This window comes from Sprattus sprattus, assembly GCF_963457725.1.
Source record: "Sprattus sprattus genome assembly, chromosome: 1".
Lineage (NCBI taxonomy): Eukaryota > Metazoa > Chordata > Actinopteri > Clupeiformes > Clupeidae > Sprattus > Sprattus sprattus.
The window spans coordinates 67,879,699-67,898,009 of record NC_137920.1 but is presented as its reverse complement, the minus strand read 5'-3'; the positions used below and the strand labels follow the sequence as shown (position 1 = coordinate 67,898,009).

General features: G+C 44.3%; 1 protein-coding gene across 1 annotated transcript in view; it reads right to left on the bottom strand.

The window, feature by feature from the left end:
• The window catches only part of doc2b (double C2-like domains, beta), a 136,458-nt gene that overhangs the window by 12,292 nt on the left and 105,855 nt on the right, over positions 1–18,311 (bottom strand). Inside the window, exons 10-12 of the mRNA XM_080836578.1 lie at positions 10,553–10,576; positions 4,099–4,173; positions 2,446–2,555 (exon numbers count right to left, since the gene is read on the bottom strand). Of these exons, the coding sequence (XP_080692704.1) occupies positions 2,446–2,555; positions 4,099–4,173; positions 10,553–10,576 (209 nt within the window). The remainder of the gene's footprint in view (positions 1–2,445; positions 2,556–4,098; positions 4,174–10,552; positions 10,577–18,311) is intronic.

Sequence of the window (18,311 nt, the reverse complement as noted above, 5' to 3'; positions counted from 1 at the left end):
AAGTATTATCATTTGTAATGAACAGTACAGCATAATATCTAATATATGACATTTTGAGTTGCACTGACTTTTTACAGACACATTTCTCAGTACAAACTGCCTCAGCCTGCTTATATATTAACCATAATGTTCACTATCTTCCACTTCTGTCATCTTAAGTGCATACCTAAATATCTGCTATGCTGCAGAATGTGTACAAGCAGAATTCAACTGATATGCAATGCTAAAATACTATTCCCAACCAGTTATAACAATCTGCCATTACCAACTACCAGTACATTATGAGACAAGGAATACCAGGAAGCCAGAGCAAAACCACACTTAATGCACGTGCAACATGATTACCAATCCAAATATAACAACTCAATGCAACAACAAACAGAACCATTCACTAACAAAATACACAAATTACAGTGTCTGTGAGCATGTGGCTAAGCATCAACAGTGTCTGTGAGCATGTGGCTAAGCATCAACAGGTAAAGTGACTGCCACTGAGCAGCATGAAAAAGGCACAAGACAGCGTGCACTCCCTGGATGAGCTCTTTCCTGCTGTCAGTCAACGAGTCAGGCACCACGCCATCACTACCTTCATCAGTTATGATTTCTGAGGGAAAACTAGGGAACACTTAGGGCTGCTCCATTCTCTGCCACTGCAATAAATAGTCTCAACAATGAGGCCCTGAAATTGATGAGTTGGGTCGATTCAACGGATACTAAGGCACGGCGAGGGCACGCCAGGGGTAATGAAACAGTGAAGAACCGTTCGCGTGCCCGTATGAGAGACAAATGGCATCCATTCTGAACCCGGAACATCAATGAATGAAAAACATGAAAAAGTAAAATGCCATCTAACCACATTGAATGTTATTAATTTACAAGTTGTGGAGGGCACATCCTGGCGGGGCAAAGGGAACTGTAATCAATAACGCCAGCGGAAGAGGAAGACAGATTTCCTGAGGGCAATTATTGACCTTTACTAAACGCATGTATAAATCATTATAAAATACAAGAACAACGGCTGCATCTTTCATTACTGAAGAATTACTACCGGAAGCAGTATCAGCTTGTGCCCTGTCTAATACTGCGGCAACGGCAGCATGTTTACAGAAAGAAAATAGCAGATAGCGACTTGTGTGTGTGCTGATGCCTTTGGCCTCAATATCTCCTGTGATCAGAGTAATGCTTGTTGCATGTCCAATAAACACACGTCCTCGTGCTGTTATCGGTTACATAAGGAGGATGTGAGCTGAATTACTCCTCACAAACCTGTGCTGCAGAGGCCCCCGGCCCCCAGCAATATGCCCGGTGAGTCACATGGCTTAAATCCCTGACTGGTTAAACATTGCGATACATGGCAAGGTGATTAAAAAACCCGGAGAAAGGATAAACAGGCCGGGGAGTGGCAATAAAGATTAGAGGAGAGATGAGAGCATTAGCCTCCGTACGCATGTGTCAGTGACCAGGGACCGACAACGTGCACACAATCTCCCAATGAACACATTCAGAGCAGATTAATGAGGAAATGCATGAAACCCCAAATAGAAGAGGTGACAGGATTGATTTCTTTTCTGGTTTTGTCCGTCTGAGTACGGGGACCAGTGATTTGTGTGGTGGGCTTTTAGAACGTCAGTACAAAGACCAGGTGTGTGGTAACTGGATCACACGATAGCACATGTGTGTGGTTACTGGATCACACGATAGCACATGTGTGTGGTTACTGGATCAAACAAAAGCACATGTGTGTGGTAACTGAATCAAACAATAGCACATGTGTGTGGTTACTGAATCAAACAAAAGCATATGTGTTTGGTTACTGGATCAAACAATAGCACATGTGTGTGGTTACTGAATCAAACAAAAGCACATGTGTGTGGTTACTGGATCAAACAATAGCACATGTGTGTGGTTACTGAATCAAACAATAGCACATGTGTGTGGTTACTGGATCAAACAATAGCACATTTGTGTGGTTACTGGATCAAACAATAGCACATGTGTGTGGTTACTGGATCAAACAATAGCACATGTGTGTGGTTACTGAATCAAACAATAGCACATGTGTGTACTGAATCAAACAATAGCACATGTGTGTGGTTACTGAATCAAACAATAGCACATGTGTGTGGTTAGTTACTGGTTCACATGATAGCACATGTGTGTGGTTACAGGATCACACGATAGCACGTGTGTGTGGTTACTGGATCACACGATAGCACATGTGTGTGGTTACAGGATCACACGATAGCACATGTGTGTGGTTACAGGACCACACGATAGCACATGTGTGTGGTTACTGGACCACACGAGAGCATGTGACATGACGTGACCCCGTTTCAGCGCTAACAGGCCTCAGTCAGATGGTCACTGAACTCTAAATGTTAACTCTCTTTACATGAAGCACTACCCGTGTCCAGAAGGACAGGACATTATGACCAGAGGACGCACCTGAGTGTTTTGCGGACCATGTCCTCATCAGTAATGCCGTAGTAGGTCAAGGTCTCACTCCAAACAGGGTTGAGGGTGTTGCGAAGGGTCTTGGTCCGGAGCTTGTTGGCCTGAGGAGAGGAGAAAGTGGAGGTGAGACACAGCACAGATATGTTGGCTTTATCCACTGGGGATCCCAGCACATTGACAGAGCAGCCATCAGTCAGTGCACTTAGAGTCAACTTAGGGAAGGGGGCTGTCAGGGAGGCACAGGGCTGAGTCAGTTAACCTGTCTCTTCCATCTGTCAGCCTGGTTTTCAAACATGTCGCCTCTGTCTCTCACCTACCAGGCCTCAGCTCAGAATGGGTCGTAAAACAGGGTAAACATGTGGTTGTTTATGTTTTCACATAATTACAATTTGAACCCCGGATTGCAATTATGTCAAACAATGGGCCCATTAAGTCATGCTGGGCATAAAATGAGACAAACGCTGGGGATTAAATACGGTGATCAACGAGCAAAACCAACCGGCGTAACTGGTCCATAGACCTGTAATATCCATAATTGAATTAAACTACAAGTACAGGCAACCAAATTGACTTGAAATGCAATCAGCAATACATGAATGTCCTTCATTGACACATAAGTAATGCTAAAATACACACATTGTGTCCTTAAAACAGAACTGGGCTTCACTTGGCTGTGTGCCACAGCAATCAATCCCTTCCAATACAAACGCTCAAGTGAGTAATTTAAGCAGGGATGCACCACATCTGTGGCCTGTCGGTGGTGCCACGTCTGCCTGGAACGCTCGGACACGTCCTCACGCAACGCCTCCACATGCCCACATCCACACCCCAATCAATTACCTAATAACTGTCTGAAGGAGATTCCACTCTTACTGTAGGTCATCTAGTTTGTACAGTTTGAAATGGGGCTGTACAAGAAGGCTTGTGTTTTGTCGGCTGCTAAGTGGATTGTTGGCAGGATGAGAACTGGGCTACCGCCTCAGACACACACACACAAACACACACACGTACACACACACACACACACACACACAAACACACACATGAATAACAGGTTGATTATGATAAGGGAAAGGACATTAAATTGAGGGGTGGAATATGATCAGTGACAAGCAAGACAACTGTCTGGATGGTTGCACATGGGGCATGGCGTTGATTTAAAGCTTCCTAGACCCCTTGAGTTGACAGCAGTGGTGAGCCTGAAAGGCGAGTCTTGTTTTGTTTTCTAAACAAGGTGCCCTGTTTCTCATTCAGAAGCAAACGGAGCATGAGGGCATATGAGCTCATACATCAGTTCATACTGGATTGAGTGCAAATGGCGTACGCAATAAATATCAGAAAAGCACTCTGATACATTTCCTCAAATGGCATTTTTAGTCTGCTACTGTAGAGTCGGCTGTAGTGTTCTCGTGTTACAGGGCTGGGCTTTCCTCACCTTGGGGTGTGAACTGTGAATCTCAGGGTTCGGAGAAGGCCACTCAAACCAGGAAGATAACAGATCTCAGCCACTATCTAATTTTTTTTCCAACTCCCCTGTGTTGTTCTGACTACTGCAGGTTGCCTCTTTTACACACAGACCATTATACTGAGGTGCTGTTTCATTTGTCATGTAGCAAGATTTGAACCTGCACAGGCCGTACGTACCTTACTAGCCCCAGGCAGCAGGTGCAGTTTTACATAAGGATCCGAGAGCCCATTGTGATCCATCGGTTTGAGTCCCTGTGAAGGAGAGAAGAAAGAGACTTTGTTCAGGAAGTTCAGAATACCTGCCTGAATTTCAAAGCATCCAGACCCCCATGTGAATAACATTGTAGAACTCTCATGTTAGCCAACCGCCACTTAGAGGTGGTTTCGATCTAATTTAAGTTTAAGTTGTCCACTCTCACTTCTGGCTGATTCACTGCCAGAGGGCCGTCCTCTGAATACGCTTACTCATCCAGCAAAATGTTTGAAACAAGGTGAATCTTTTGTGGACAAGGCTTCTGTATGGAATTGTAATTGATTTAAGAAAGGACACGCAAGTAATTACTTTTCATATAAGAAACAAACAACAAACAAGGGGGAAAAACACAAAACAGGGATATGTGGATATGTGAAGTTTTTTTCCTAAAGTTTTTTTCTTAAATTAAGTGGTTTACAAAAAAAGTGTGTGGCGAAAGTTTGAAATATTGACACAGTGCAGTACTTTCCTCTGGGGAGAAATATCAAACAGACCATCTGAGGAATGTGCCGTGTGGATTACAGTTAACAGACAGGAAGAGTATGTTGAAAGTAGTGAGAAGTGCCCTCAGTTCACCTGCATGATAACATGATAATAACTGACTGAATCTGAATCTACTCTGAATCTATTTAAAGGCCAAAAACTCAGCCTTCCAGAGTGACTAAATTAAATGCATGCTGTGTGTAGGTGATTTTTAACTGGACCAGAGTCATGTGCTGTTGTTCCATTAATAGTTTATTGTACAGCAGTATAAGTTGTTCCTAGAATCATAACACTGCTTTGCTTTTGGTAAACATTTAGGTGTGATCAATCTTTTTTTTAACAAAGAATTCTGAGGAAAATCTTTGTAATTTATTGTACAATTTAACTACAAAAGGAGGATTTATATTTATTTAAATACATTTATGTAATCTATTGCAGTGCTACAACAGATGCTGTTCAGTCTCTGTGGATGGATATCAAAAAGATTTGAAAAAATTGCCTTATCCGTCCTATTTTGAAGGAACGCCCTAGTAGCAGTGATCAATAACAGCGGGGGAAAGTGTTTTGACTGCACAGCAGATTTCAAATCCAGGTATGACTCAACAATTTCAAACTGAGGTTAGAAAAAGGCTTGCTTAAATCATGTATATAAAAAAATATTTGGACCTACTTTACGAGCTGCAGCCAATACTGCCTTTTACTCCTACGAATTCCACATCTAGACTCTGTGTGCTATGAAAAACACTTGTCAAAATAAATATATAATAATACATATCCAAAATATATAAAAACACACTACATACCACCCAATATGACACTATTCTGATCTCTTGAAATGCAAACAATGTAACTATCTGAATACATACATAATGGATTCCATTAAGTCTGCCTTCGAAGTCAACTAATATAACCACTGGTACTGAACACCTGGTGAGTTTAGCCAATACAGGCTTCCATGTGTAATAAGGTACGAGTGTAATAATTCAACCAGCGATGGGGTGACTCTAGTTAAATGCAGCCTGGCTTGGGTCATGAGTTGGGTCACCATGAATATGTCAGCTCACGCTCACGTCCCGCACGGTGTTACTTAGCCACGTGTGGGACAAACATATTCCACTGTCAACATATCAAAGATTTTCTGCTTTTCTGGGTTTCCATCACAAGAGCCAAGCATAAACGCAGTCTTAGGAGGTGTCACTCAAATCGCTTCCTCTGTACAGATTAGAGTTAATAAGGAAAACACACCTTGTGTGGTGTGTAGAAAGGGAACAGAGGCGTATGCGGATCAGGTAGACAAAAAAACAGAAAGCAAATGAGTGACGAGGGGAGGAGAGACATGCTGGGTCTGTCTCTTTTAAGTCCACCTGCTCGAGCCAGTCATTTGTCCTGCTTGGCTCTCCATTACGGCGGAAACACAGAGAGATCTCTTTCTCTCTCTCTCTCCCTCCTGTGCCAGCGTGCTGCTACCTTTCACCAAACAACAAACAAGCTCCTCTCATCTCCTCTACAAAGCTGCTTTCAAACATCTACAGATTCAGTCAGCTGGGTGTGCTCTCTTCTGTGTGTGTGTACGTGTGTGCGTTTGAGAGAGTGCCGATAGATGTCCTCTTGGCAGGTATAGGTTTACCCCTCTCCGAGGTTAGATCCTCCATGGCCACCCACTGATTGATGGAGCCATCCATGGAAGAAACACATACATCTGAAAAACACACACTTCCTGTGCTTGCTCATTACGTTGGCACACTCACACATCGTCAAGTCGCCACAAAATCCAATATGTTACAAATCCATTGCCGTGATGCGTTGAATTGCACCATAAACACAAGCTTTTGAAGGGGGGGGGGGGAGGGGGGGGTAGGCAAGTGTGACATATCGAGAAGTGTTTGCAAAGGCTTTCCTGAGAGAGGCACTTTCCTGAAGGTTTGGGCCGCCCACGGTGACATACGAGCCTGCAGCGGTGTTTCTGTGCCTGACGTCTGTAGTGTAAGATCAATAGATGAAAAGAGCTGGCCGGGTGATTTGGCGCCCTGATAGTGAGATTCTATTGCTGTTTTAGATGGAGGACTTAAGCACAGGCCGAACCAAAGCTTTATCAAAGCTCTCCCAGCAATCAGAAAAACCCCGACCTAACTAGCCCCTGTAAGGGACGTTTGACCAGCAAAGCTGGAGGAGAAGAGTTCTAAAAAGAAGAAAGATCTAAAAGCAGCACCTGATGTTTTGTTTTCTCTACAATACAGAATGCAGACAGAGAAGAGGCGCTTTTTCTGAAACGGCACGACTGACAGACATCTAGTTTCTGAAACGCCACCACTGACAGACAACTCGTTTTTGAAACGCCACCACTGACAGACAACTCGTTTTTTGAAACGCCACCACTGACAGACAACTCGTTTTTGAAATGCCACCACTGACAAACATCTAGTTTCTCAGCACCTCTGTCATTTTGATTGCATGATATTTTTGACAAATACACTACATAATCAGTGGCACAAAATGGAAGGGGATTTTTCTAAGTGGGAGGCTGCGAGCTTCACCATTTTAGGATTGCGCAGGGCGTTTCTTATCCAGAGAGAGGTCTTTGTCGTCCGATGATTACAATGGGGTCAGGTGCGCCCAAAAAGAGTCAGACATATCTGCTGACCTCCTGAGGAAGAGGGCAGCACTGATTTTTTCCCCCTTTTGCTGTGGATGTGCTTTGAATGAATGGGATACCTCACAGTGCCTGTGATTGCCATGTTGCTAGTGAATAGGCAGTTGATCATAATTATGGTGGTGGGTGTGGGAGAGGGGGGGTGGGGGTGGGGGTGGGGGGGGTTGTGGAAAAGGCAGATGGGCGCCATGCATCAGTGTATCCACATGCCAGCGTCACACACCTACTCATTCATACCAATTCACTGTCTGCTGTCTCTTTGTTCTGGGCTGGATTCCGCTCTTGCTCTCACAAGTGTGCCCTGTGTGTCCTCATCTCCCAGGGAAAAACACTCTGAAGTCTTTATCTCTAAAATAAGCCACATCTGGTGACAAACACGTAAGGTAAGCAGTGGAAAAAGAGTGACTTTGCCTTATGCTTCGATAGGTTGTAGCGAATGAGGTAGATTTTCTCCTAATGAGGACTTTACAGCCCACACTGTCTTAACCTTAAGTTATAATTAACTCCACCTAATGACTTGGTAAATAAGAATGAAGGAATGAGTACAGCAAGCCTTTGATAAATACAAAAACATTTAAGTGATACCTCATTTTGCATATGACTCTATGACAAAGCAACACTGCATCAGTGCTGTGCTACATGAGAGAGGTGACGTGGCTCTGTCAGTATGTGCTTGCAGCATTCTGCATAGGAACCTAAACAGCTGTGGCCAACTGGCTCCTACCTCTGACAAGCGGATCCAGGCTCTCCCGTAGGAGCTGTTAGGGTTGGGTGGTGCTGCACGGTAGCAATGCTAGGCTCCCTTTAGCCAAAACTAGCACAGTAGGTAAACAGAAATGTCTGTGTTTTTCATGCCAGTGCGATTCAAAACAATCATGGAGGAGAGCGGGACTAGTTTTTACAAAGGCACTATTGGCACGCCGCTTGCAGCATGTGGGGAAAGTACTCTTGAAGCCCAAAAGTCACACACTGCGCCATGCAGCCACTTGATCTACGGCGCTGGGGCAGAAAAGAAAGCGCCGCTGATTAACACAGGTGCACAATGCAAGTGGCTCAGCATGGGCTTTACTTCAACCTGAGGACTAGTCTCACTGTTTTGGGACTGACGCCGGTGGAGGACTGATTGACTGGAGCAAATAAAGGAAAGAAGACACGGAGAGAGAGAGGGAGAGAGATAGAGAGATAGAGAGAGGGGGAGAGAGAGAGAGATAGAGAGAGGGGGAGAGAGAGAGAGAGGGAGCAGACGTGGAGGGAAGTTGAAGAGTGGGAGCTGCTTAAAGGCACTGGGGTGGAGGAGTGCCTGAGCAAAGGAGCACATGGCCCTGGTGATTGATGGGGGTCTTTATGTGGAGGCTGCCTGCCACTAGCGTGATGGGAGTGAATGATAAATTAATGAGCGTGGGTGGGACGGGCACCCAGGATGGTTCGATCTCTTTAGCAACGAATGCGTGCACTACCACAAGGAAGAGGAGTAGAAACCATGCCAGCTCCACCTCTGGCGCGTGTGTCCTCGACGCGGCCAGATGAAACCTCACCCTCCCTGGAGTGCGAGAGGGAGAAATGCCTGACACTGACACAGTGTCAATCTCACAGCCCTGTCAGGTCACTGACTCACAACAGCACTTACAGTGAGAACTTGCCAAAGGTGCAGGTCGCTGTGGATGTAGCAGAGGTCTAGCAGTCTGAGACGCAATCAAAAGCCTGCAGATGCAGAGGCAGGCATACAAATGCTTCCTCGAGTAACATTCAGAATAAACATTATCTCATGACCTTCTCATAAATCGTATTACAGTCAGATTTGCTTATCTCCCACACAGTCATTAGGCATACAGCAAAAGGCTAGTGTGGGTTTCTTTTTTAACTCATGTGCGCTCAAGTTTTTGGTGGATACAGACTTCAAGATGAACTCAGTCTCCTAAATGTATGACAGACAAGATTATTATTAATTCTAAATCTAAATCTTAAAGAGACAACCTCGACACAGATTAACATAATTATCTATATCTTTATCAATTTATATTAGAAAACTACGATATTGTGTTTACAAAGATAGAGATAAGATGAAACGAATGGAGGGAATCATGTTCTGTGTACCTAACATTACTGAAGCGTAAACAAAACACAAATCAATTAGATTACCCGAGGTTGCTATGCTCTGAGGCTGAACACATAAACTCATTAAAAGATTACAAATAAGAACCTTCACTGGACTGTCAAAATAAATTGTGAAAATCATTTCACAAATCTACCACACAACAATTTAGTGAGACAACACTGTGCCACTGTGCATGTATAAGTGTGTTTGTGTGAGTGTGTATGGTCACTATGGTGGCAACAATGTAGTAGTATGCGTACATGTGGTGGTACTGTGTCTGTGTGTGTGTGTGTGTGTGTGTGTGTGTGTGTGTGTTTGCATGGTGTCAACAATGTAGTAGGCTACTATGCGTGCAGGTGGTGGTTAGTCTGTGTGTGTGTGTGTGTGTGTGTGTGTGAGAGTTTGGTGTCAACAATGTACTAGTACCCGTACATGTGGTGGTACTGTGTCTGTGTATGTGTGTGTTTGTGTGTATGGTGTCAACAATATAGTACTATGCGTGCATGTGGTGGTTAGTCTGTGTGTGTGTGTGCGTGTGTGTATGGTGGCAACAATGTAGTAGTATACTTCATTGCAGTGTGTGTGTGTGTGTTTGTTTGTGTGTGTGTGTGTGTGGGTGTGTGTGTGTGTTTGTGTGTGTGTGTGTGTGGTGGTAGAGGTGGAAGAGGAAGGTGTGGTCAGTAGGGAAAAAGAACTAAACACAAGGGTGGAGCCAAAGGGTTCAAAGGTCATGGGTCCATTACAAGATTTGCTGGACAGTTTGATGCACTGGTAGACACAGTCATGTTATGGAGTTCTGCTGATGAGCAGTTTGATGCACTGGTAGACACAGTCATGTTATGGAGTTCTGCTGATGAGCAGTTTGATGCACTGGTAGACACAGTCATGTTATGGAGTTTAAGTGTAAAGACTTGCTATCTTGGCTAAAGACTGAAGACAGTCTTTCATACGATACACTTACCTTCATCGAAAACAAAAACAGTGTTTGCAAACAGTAGAGATCTGTGCTCTGCTATTAAAACACCACACGTTTGTGTTTTGGTGCAGGGGATGAATGTTTCTCCAGCTGAGTGGCTACAGGGGCAGACAGAGGGTCATGGGAGAGGGGAGGGCTCTGCTTGGGGTCAGGGGGTCATCCTGGAAGCCTTACCTTTCTGTACCGGGGGATAGGAAGCTGCCCTCCACCAAACACGACACGCAGCCATGCACAGATGTTAAAGCATGCAACACAAGAGAACGCAGGGCGTGGGGGGAAGAAAAGCAAAAGAGTTGAAACAAATGAAACAAAACCAGGAAAGCATAGTGCAACACACAGATAGAGACACACATGTGATTCAAGAACTAAACAGAAGCTGACAGAAACAAAAAGAAAGGCCAACAATGACATTAACAGGAAAACTAAAAGCCCAGGGTATGCTGGTAAGAAATCACAGATAGACAAGCAGTTTAGAGAGAACCATGCTGATTTATGACAATGCTGTATGACACATGAATGGACTGGCAGAGAGCCTTTAGTTCATTTGTTTTAATGAGGTGAAAATCCACCCTGTTGATAATCGCTTCCCAGATTTCGTCTCTGTTAGAGCTGGGCATGTAATGTGTCAATCTCATAACTTGCGGTGACACAATTTAATATGTACTAAAACATAACGCTTCTCCACCAAAGGCAAAACAAATCATGAGAATGAGTATCATTTCATTACAAAATTACCATATTAATATGCTGCCTGGAGGTCCAATTAAGCACCCATTTAGCCAAATGTAATGCTTCATTAATGAGCTGTTTAAGACAAGTGCTCCAGATCACGAGTGTGTCTCACAGAGCGAGTGTGTGTGTGAGGCACCACCCTCAGACGCCAGCACTCACCCCGACTCAAACCCACCGTGGCTTACAGACACACATGTATCAGAGGGCCAGAGCATTCTGTCTGTGCCTGTCTAAGGATCAACTGAAGGCTGCTCACCTGACTGCTGAGATATAAATGACCTGGTTACTTTGCCCCGGATGCAGAACAGTGGATAGGAGATACATAATGTAGAACTGACAACCCTTAGATCATCACAATATGTGTTGAACATTAAAGTGATTCGATGACTGATTTATAACAAACTCACATTGCTAATTTGCTTATTGGTATTTGCATACATTGCTTGCAAATTCTTTCCCATTGCATAAGACGTGATATGGACATGACATACTGTTAAAGAACACACACACACACGCACACAGAGACACACAGACACACAACCTTTACATAGATATTTCGTATTTTATAAGATAAGATCTTTGGATGACCGCACTTATAATGTAAGGCTCCATCTATTTGGTGAAATGTCAATTTAGTGGATGCAGCATCGACATACTTTTCAAGTCACATTGTCCTCTGGTGGCAACATTGAGGAGGATTATGCTATATGTTGGAGAGCAACTAATAACCATAGCCCTTTCTGAGTCGTCACCTTTCAGCGGAAGAGAGGGGCGAGATCACAGACAGGTGACTGTAATCGAGTTTAAGGGGAGGGATGGAGAGGGGGAGATGGACGCCAGACTCATGGAATTGCATTGGGGTCACCGGAGCGGATGGGGTTTATTTTAATGGAGTTCACTGTGCATGAGCAGCTGTGCTGTTTATAATGTATGATGAATAAGGAACGCCATTCAAGGATTATATTAATTCAATTTTATATTACTATGTTATAGTTTTTTTATTGATGCGTTCAAACATGCTCCTTACCAAACTAGCTGATCTTATCACAACAATCTATAAATCATTACGACCCATGCAGATTGTACTTGAAATTTATGTTTTTTGTAGTTTTTGTAAATGCAGAATGTTAAAATAGTCATTGCCAGTGTCAGTGTAGTCCAGTATAGTAAATGACTACAATCACCATCATGCCTCAGCTTAACAGTACTCCACAGATTAAACAGTACCTGCCGTGTTCTTGCCATGACAACTGTAATCCCCCTCACATGCCCCACAGCCATCTCCTTTGTGTACAAACACTACCTTCCAGCACTGACACTAATACGGCATTAGAAATCATCCATGTTTTCCAGTGATGACAGATGCACTCTATTCCATTCCCTATTCATGACAAAGGGATGACCCCCAACCCCTTTGATTCTTTGGTGGACCAGCTCAAGTGCTGGTGAGTCAAGGATAAAACATATGGACATCTGAAGAGATGGGATGATGTACTAGACATATTTTTAGAGCTCTGGAGAAAATACCATATGTCCCAGATGCTCTCTTGGCTGATACATTGCTGAGTGCTTTCAAACCTGTTCTTCTGTAACACCTACACCTACGACGTTGCCAGATAGGCTGCGATAAAAAGAAGCAACATTCACACTTCTAATTTCAATGATTTTTTACAGTCAACTGTATCTATCTATAGCAAGGAAGGCTGGCGGCACTTATCTGTTATTTAAACACTAAACACGGTAAATTATTTAATGTAATTTTTTTGAGTGCTTTTTCTTTTCAAACTGACTCTCACCTGTAACCCTCAACAAAGGACTTCCCCAAATTAGGGTTGAGTTTTTGACGGTGCTCTCCATCATCATGCATCACCCCATCATCGCACATCTATGGTTACCTTACATGATTCACATGAACTATGGCGAAGTTATGATTGAAAGTAAATAATCGAGAGCTTGATCTGCGGGAGGACCTCGTCCACTGCAATCATTTACATGAGGTGGCACTCTGACAGCACTGGGAATAGCCACTTGAAGTCAGTGGACCAGTGGAAATGAAATGGACTGGGGAAAATAAAAGGTTTCTTAAGCCATCAGCCAAAGAGCCTGGGCTGGCGGGGTGGCGGGTAAGGCCACCCCAGGAGGCTCGGCTGTGGTCGGTGGAAGCCACAGCAGACTATTTTCATCCCAGACCTCCGTTGGCAGACACCGGGTCGGCACATGCACCCACATAAATCAATTAGCCACAATTCTTCAGGCTTAAATTGACTAATTTTAGTTGCCGGTGCTATTTTCTGTTGCACAATTAAATAACTGGGGCAAAGCCCCTTCGGAGGATGTGCAGACCAAATGCACTGACATTAGCTAGTAATGGGCAGGTTTACGGTGTGTAAAGTCATCCTTTTAGGGCCGCCCGCTAGATCCCCGCATTTATGTAATGGATGGCTGTAATAATCCCCCCTCGATTCCGCTCTTACACAACAAAAAAAAGTCAGTGTTTCTGTTTGAGGTTAAACTGATTGATCTGTGTTGTGAAATGATGGGGATGGTTTTGAAGTCAGACAGAATCCTGATTCACCACATAACGAAAGACCCCCACATTGATCGACATGTGGTACATGCCCATGTCCATTTCCCTCACATATGGATGGCAATAGGTCTAGACAGCATTAGGGGACATAATGTAATATCATGGGATCGAGCCTTAGTCTTTTAACAGACAGTGGGCTCCCTGTATGAAGGTCACCGTGAATATCATGCCTTCCATTAAGGCAAAGGTTGCCACTTACCATAAACACTGTCTGCGTCGCCTTAGCTAAAAGCTTTCAAATTTTGCCAAAGGATGTAGTTGTATAATTTTTTGACGTAATTTCGCCCTTCCTGGCCTCTGTGAAGCATGTTAGAGTATGTCTCATGCTGAAGGGCTGTGTGTACTATGCGTGTACGCAGGAGTTGCCTGGACAAGATCCATCTGTGAAGCATTTATAGCTGTGTCCTCCATGAGGTGTGACACTCAGGAATATCAATGTAGATGTATGTTTATACATGTGCTAGGGAAATAACGCAGAATCTGCTGCTGTTAAACAGTACAATACCATAACGCAGAATCTGCTGTTGTTTAACAGTACAATACTATCAAAAGCAGTGTAGTACCTACTTTGCTGCAGGACTCAATGAGGCCTGCAATGTTTATTGAGTCGGATACGCCTCATCACTATAGTCAGGGTATGCATACATCTTATGCCCAGATTTGATAGGCAATTTTTTTTTACTGTCAGACAATATAGTCAGACTGTCAGGTTTGACCTCTCCATTCAATTTCACTCCTATGAAATCCAAAATGTTAGTGTTCCTCAACACTTCTACACGACTTAAGGATGTTTGTAATCCTTTAACAATGATGACCTACGAGGAAAAGCAAAAATGTTCTTTGTTCCATGGAATTTCCTGAGAAAAATACAGGCACAAAACGCAATCAATAAGTCGGAACAAGATTCATGATAGGTGGCAGCTTCTTAACTCACACACTCACCCTATTCACCTGCTGTCAATGCAGTGCCCTGCATTATTAGGCAGCTGCATGAAATATTAACATGCTGGAATACCCAAGGGCAAACCTGCCAGTGTTTTCCATTCAGCGCGCAGACCGCGATGCCCACCAGCCTCATCTGCTCCAGCAAAGAGGTGGAGGTCACGCGGACTGGCAACAGCATGGAGATGAAAGCCTGATGGGAAGCCTGGCAAAAGGGTACGGAGGGGGCACGCTTTGATCACAAACTTTCACCGACTTTGCACCTCCCTCCACCTGCCTTCCAATCACCCACCTGCGCAAAACATCCTTCACTGCAAGATGCGCCTCCACCTATTATTGACTGGGGGTGCATTTGAGCTCCGATTATGTGGGCTTCCTGTCTATTCTGAACTCCTTTTTCTCTTTGTATCTGTTATGAAAACCAGTGCTCTAGTTTCACTGTTTTGGTAGACACTTAAGGCCCCAAAAGACTTAAGAACTAGCCCAGAGGGAACTTTCTTACCCATGAGAACTGTGTACCATGACGATGAGACGGCTACTGAGAGGGCTTCTGTGACTGGAAACTAAGAAACCGAAACCGTTTCTCTTTCAAAAATGGTATTCCTTTCTGGAAGAAACGCAAACATTTGAATCCTTTACATTTGATAACTAGTGTATGCAGAGGACTTAGATGTATTTTTAAATGCTCCCTGATTGTCTTCTTTACACTGACATGACTCATTAGTCACCCCCTTAAATGCTAGCATTTGACAAGCACTCACAGCATCATTCATTGAGCTCCTAGCACTGCATGTTTACAGTGGACATTAGTCATTCATTCTGAAAGCAACTGCTACAAGAACAATGTACCTTTAAAATAGATACAAGTAATCTCATGGTCACAGGAACCCAGCCACGCACATAATCCACAAAGGCACACACACAAACACGTGTAGACGGAAACACATGGCAGTGTGGTCTAAGAAACATGTGTACCCTTTTGCTGTCATTATAGTACGTGGTCTTCCACACTAGACCTCTGTTTGCTCCACGATCCAGGGACCTCCACAGTTAACTCTGATCCCAGCATGGGCGAGCTAAGACCCCCATCAGTTAACTCCAATCCCAGCCTGGGCAAGCTAAGACCTTCCACAGGATCTCCCCTCCAGGAGGAGCCCCTGATCATCCATTCCAGAAGAGGCTATGGTTGGTGTCCTCCCCCTACCCCTGCAAACCTCACGTAGTAGTAGTTCTATCCAGCTGTGGATGTTTGGGTCTGATGACAGGCAGGCTATCCCGCCAGTTTTTCTGCAATTTACCGATTTTTTTCAGAAAGCTGGATATTTTCTTATTTACCACATAGATTGCGCATACAATTGCAGAAAATAAACCTTTGTTTTAAATTGCAACTTATTTCTGCTTCCTCTGGCCTTCTGCACAGTTTGATGTATGTGATTGTTATCGCTATATTATTTGTTTGTAGTAGAGGTGCTTAAAGAAAAACTAAAAATCTCCAAATTTCTCACAGATCACCACCAGAGTCTGTCATTTGAAACATTCACACACAAAAAAAATGTGAAACTCTTGAAGGACTGTACTGGATTCAGGGTCTGCGCCTTTGGTGGCTGCCAAAGAGGCTTTCCACCGCCTCCTTCAGAACCCTGAAGGTAGTGGGAGTCAGGCTGCCAGGCCTTTGGCAGGAGCTGCTGAATTACTGACCGTCACAGCCAGGCAGTCCAAAAGGCAACAGGCTGAACACGCAAGCCAGGAAGATTTGAGATAACACTACCCCTAATGACAACGACCAAAAGAATACTTTGACAGATTGCTGATGGTAGAAGAGGCACAACCAGTCTGCTGGTGAAGGACATCTCCCACCTCAGCATTGTGTGAGTGTTTAAACAATGGCATCAATCACGAGAGGCAAAATGAATGAGGCGCGCTGGTCGGTCTCCAGAGGACAACCTTTGTCAGCCTGGCTGGCGCTGGGCTTTTTGTTTACGCCGTTTAGAGGCTTCATCGAAGAGAGAGAGAGAGAGAGAGACACTGAATGAATGAAGGACGCGTCAACAAATGGAGAAAATCACACACATCCAGCCTTCCGATTATCTCTTCATCCTCAGGGGGTCTCAGCCTGAGGCCGCGGCTCAGACACACACTGGCTAGTTTGAGGGTGAATCTGTTTATGAGCTAATTATCCATCGGAAAAATGCAGAACAGATGGGAAACAACGCATATCTTCCTGACGGAATGGGATCTTCCTGATCATCTCACTCAAACATGCCGATTTCAAAACTAAAGATGTACCACTGCCTCCAAGAAGCACAGAGAATTTGAGTGAGGATTGTGAGGATGAAGTAATCAACCTTGAAACAGCATGGCCTAGGTACATAGAGGGCTTAGCCTCTGTTAAGGTTCTGTAAGCTTTGCATGGACATCAATTGGGACTAATGGAAGGCATTAGATGCTACGTACACAATTATATCCAGGTATTGTTTGAAGGCAAAGAGAGGCTTACCACCACCTCTCCAGAACTTTCAATTTGCTGACGGATGGCAACAATTACAGGCCATTGATAACCAGACTATGACAAATTACTACTTTGACTCAAGGCCATTCTCTGGGCTGGGAGGTCCCTGTGCAACACTGAGGCATTTAAAGAAAAAAAGCTTTCTTGTCACAGGCATTATTAGAGTGTTCCAGTTACCCTGTCTACGCCAATCAGTGAGGTTGCTCGCCAGAAACACTTAAGTGCATGGCAAGGGTGGGAGTGGGGGTATCTGTCAACAGCAAACAGCATGTCTTGTTTAGAGTAATGACAGCATCAGTCCATATGGTGACGTTGAAAAGTGGAGTTTTCAGCCTTTAAAACTTGAAAATATCAATCAATCATCCTGAATGGGAAAAAACCACAGCGTTTCGTGTTCTATTTGAGGAATGGCATAAACTTGGAAGGAGCCTATGGATGTGTACTGCGGCATATGGACAGAGCTTGTACATGTAACCACAGTGCTGTGAGGCTCAATAGACTGTGTGTGTGTTTGTGTGTGTGTGTGTGTGTGCGTGTGTGTGTGTGTGTGTGTGTGTTGTGTGTGTGTGTGTGTGTGTGAGAGTGTGTGTGTGCTGTGGCTTCCCTGTGTAGCGGAAGGGGCTTGGATCTAAGCGAAATGGACAGCAGCAGATGCTGCAGGGGGTGTGTTGTCGGGTGAAATTCCCCTCAGACATACCGTAGAGGGGCAAAGAACTCAGCAGAAACAACCCTCGTCTGCAGGAAAAGCCCCAGAGGAGCATGATCTCTCGGAGTCCCTACAGCGCCCAGTCAAGCTGCCTGGCTGTATCACACCCCCACCCCACTCAAAGGCAAACAACATTATGCCATACTGAGGGGTCATGTGGTGAAGAGCTTCTGTACTTCCTGTATTTTGTGCATCCATGATAAGGCTGGGCGATTTATCACATTTTATTTTCAATTATGATTTTGGCTTCCATTACTTCCTCAGCTGCTGCTAGACTGCTCACTAGGACAAACAGACGGTCTCACGTCACCCCTCTGCTCTGGTCTCTTTACTGGCTCCTTGTTCCTCTCAGGTTCCAGTTTAATACTCTCACTAATATTTATAGAGTAATGCATGGCCTATGGAAAGCTCTGCCCCCACGTCTAAGGCTGGATGATTCTGTGGATTATTTTAAAAC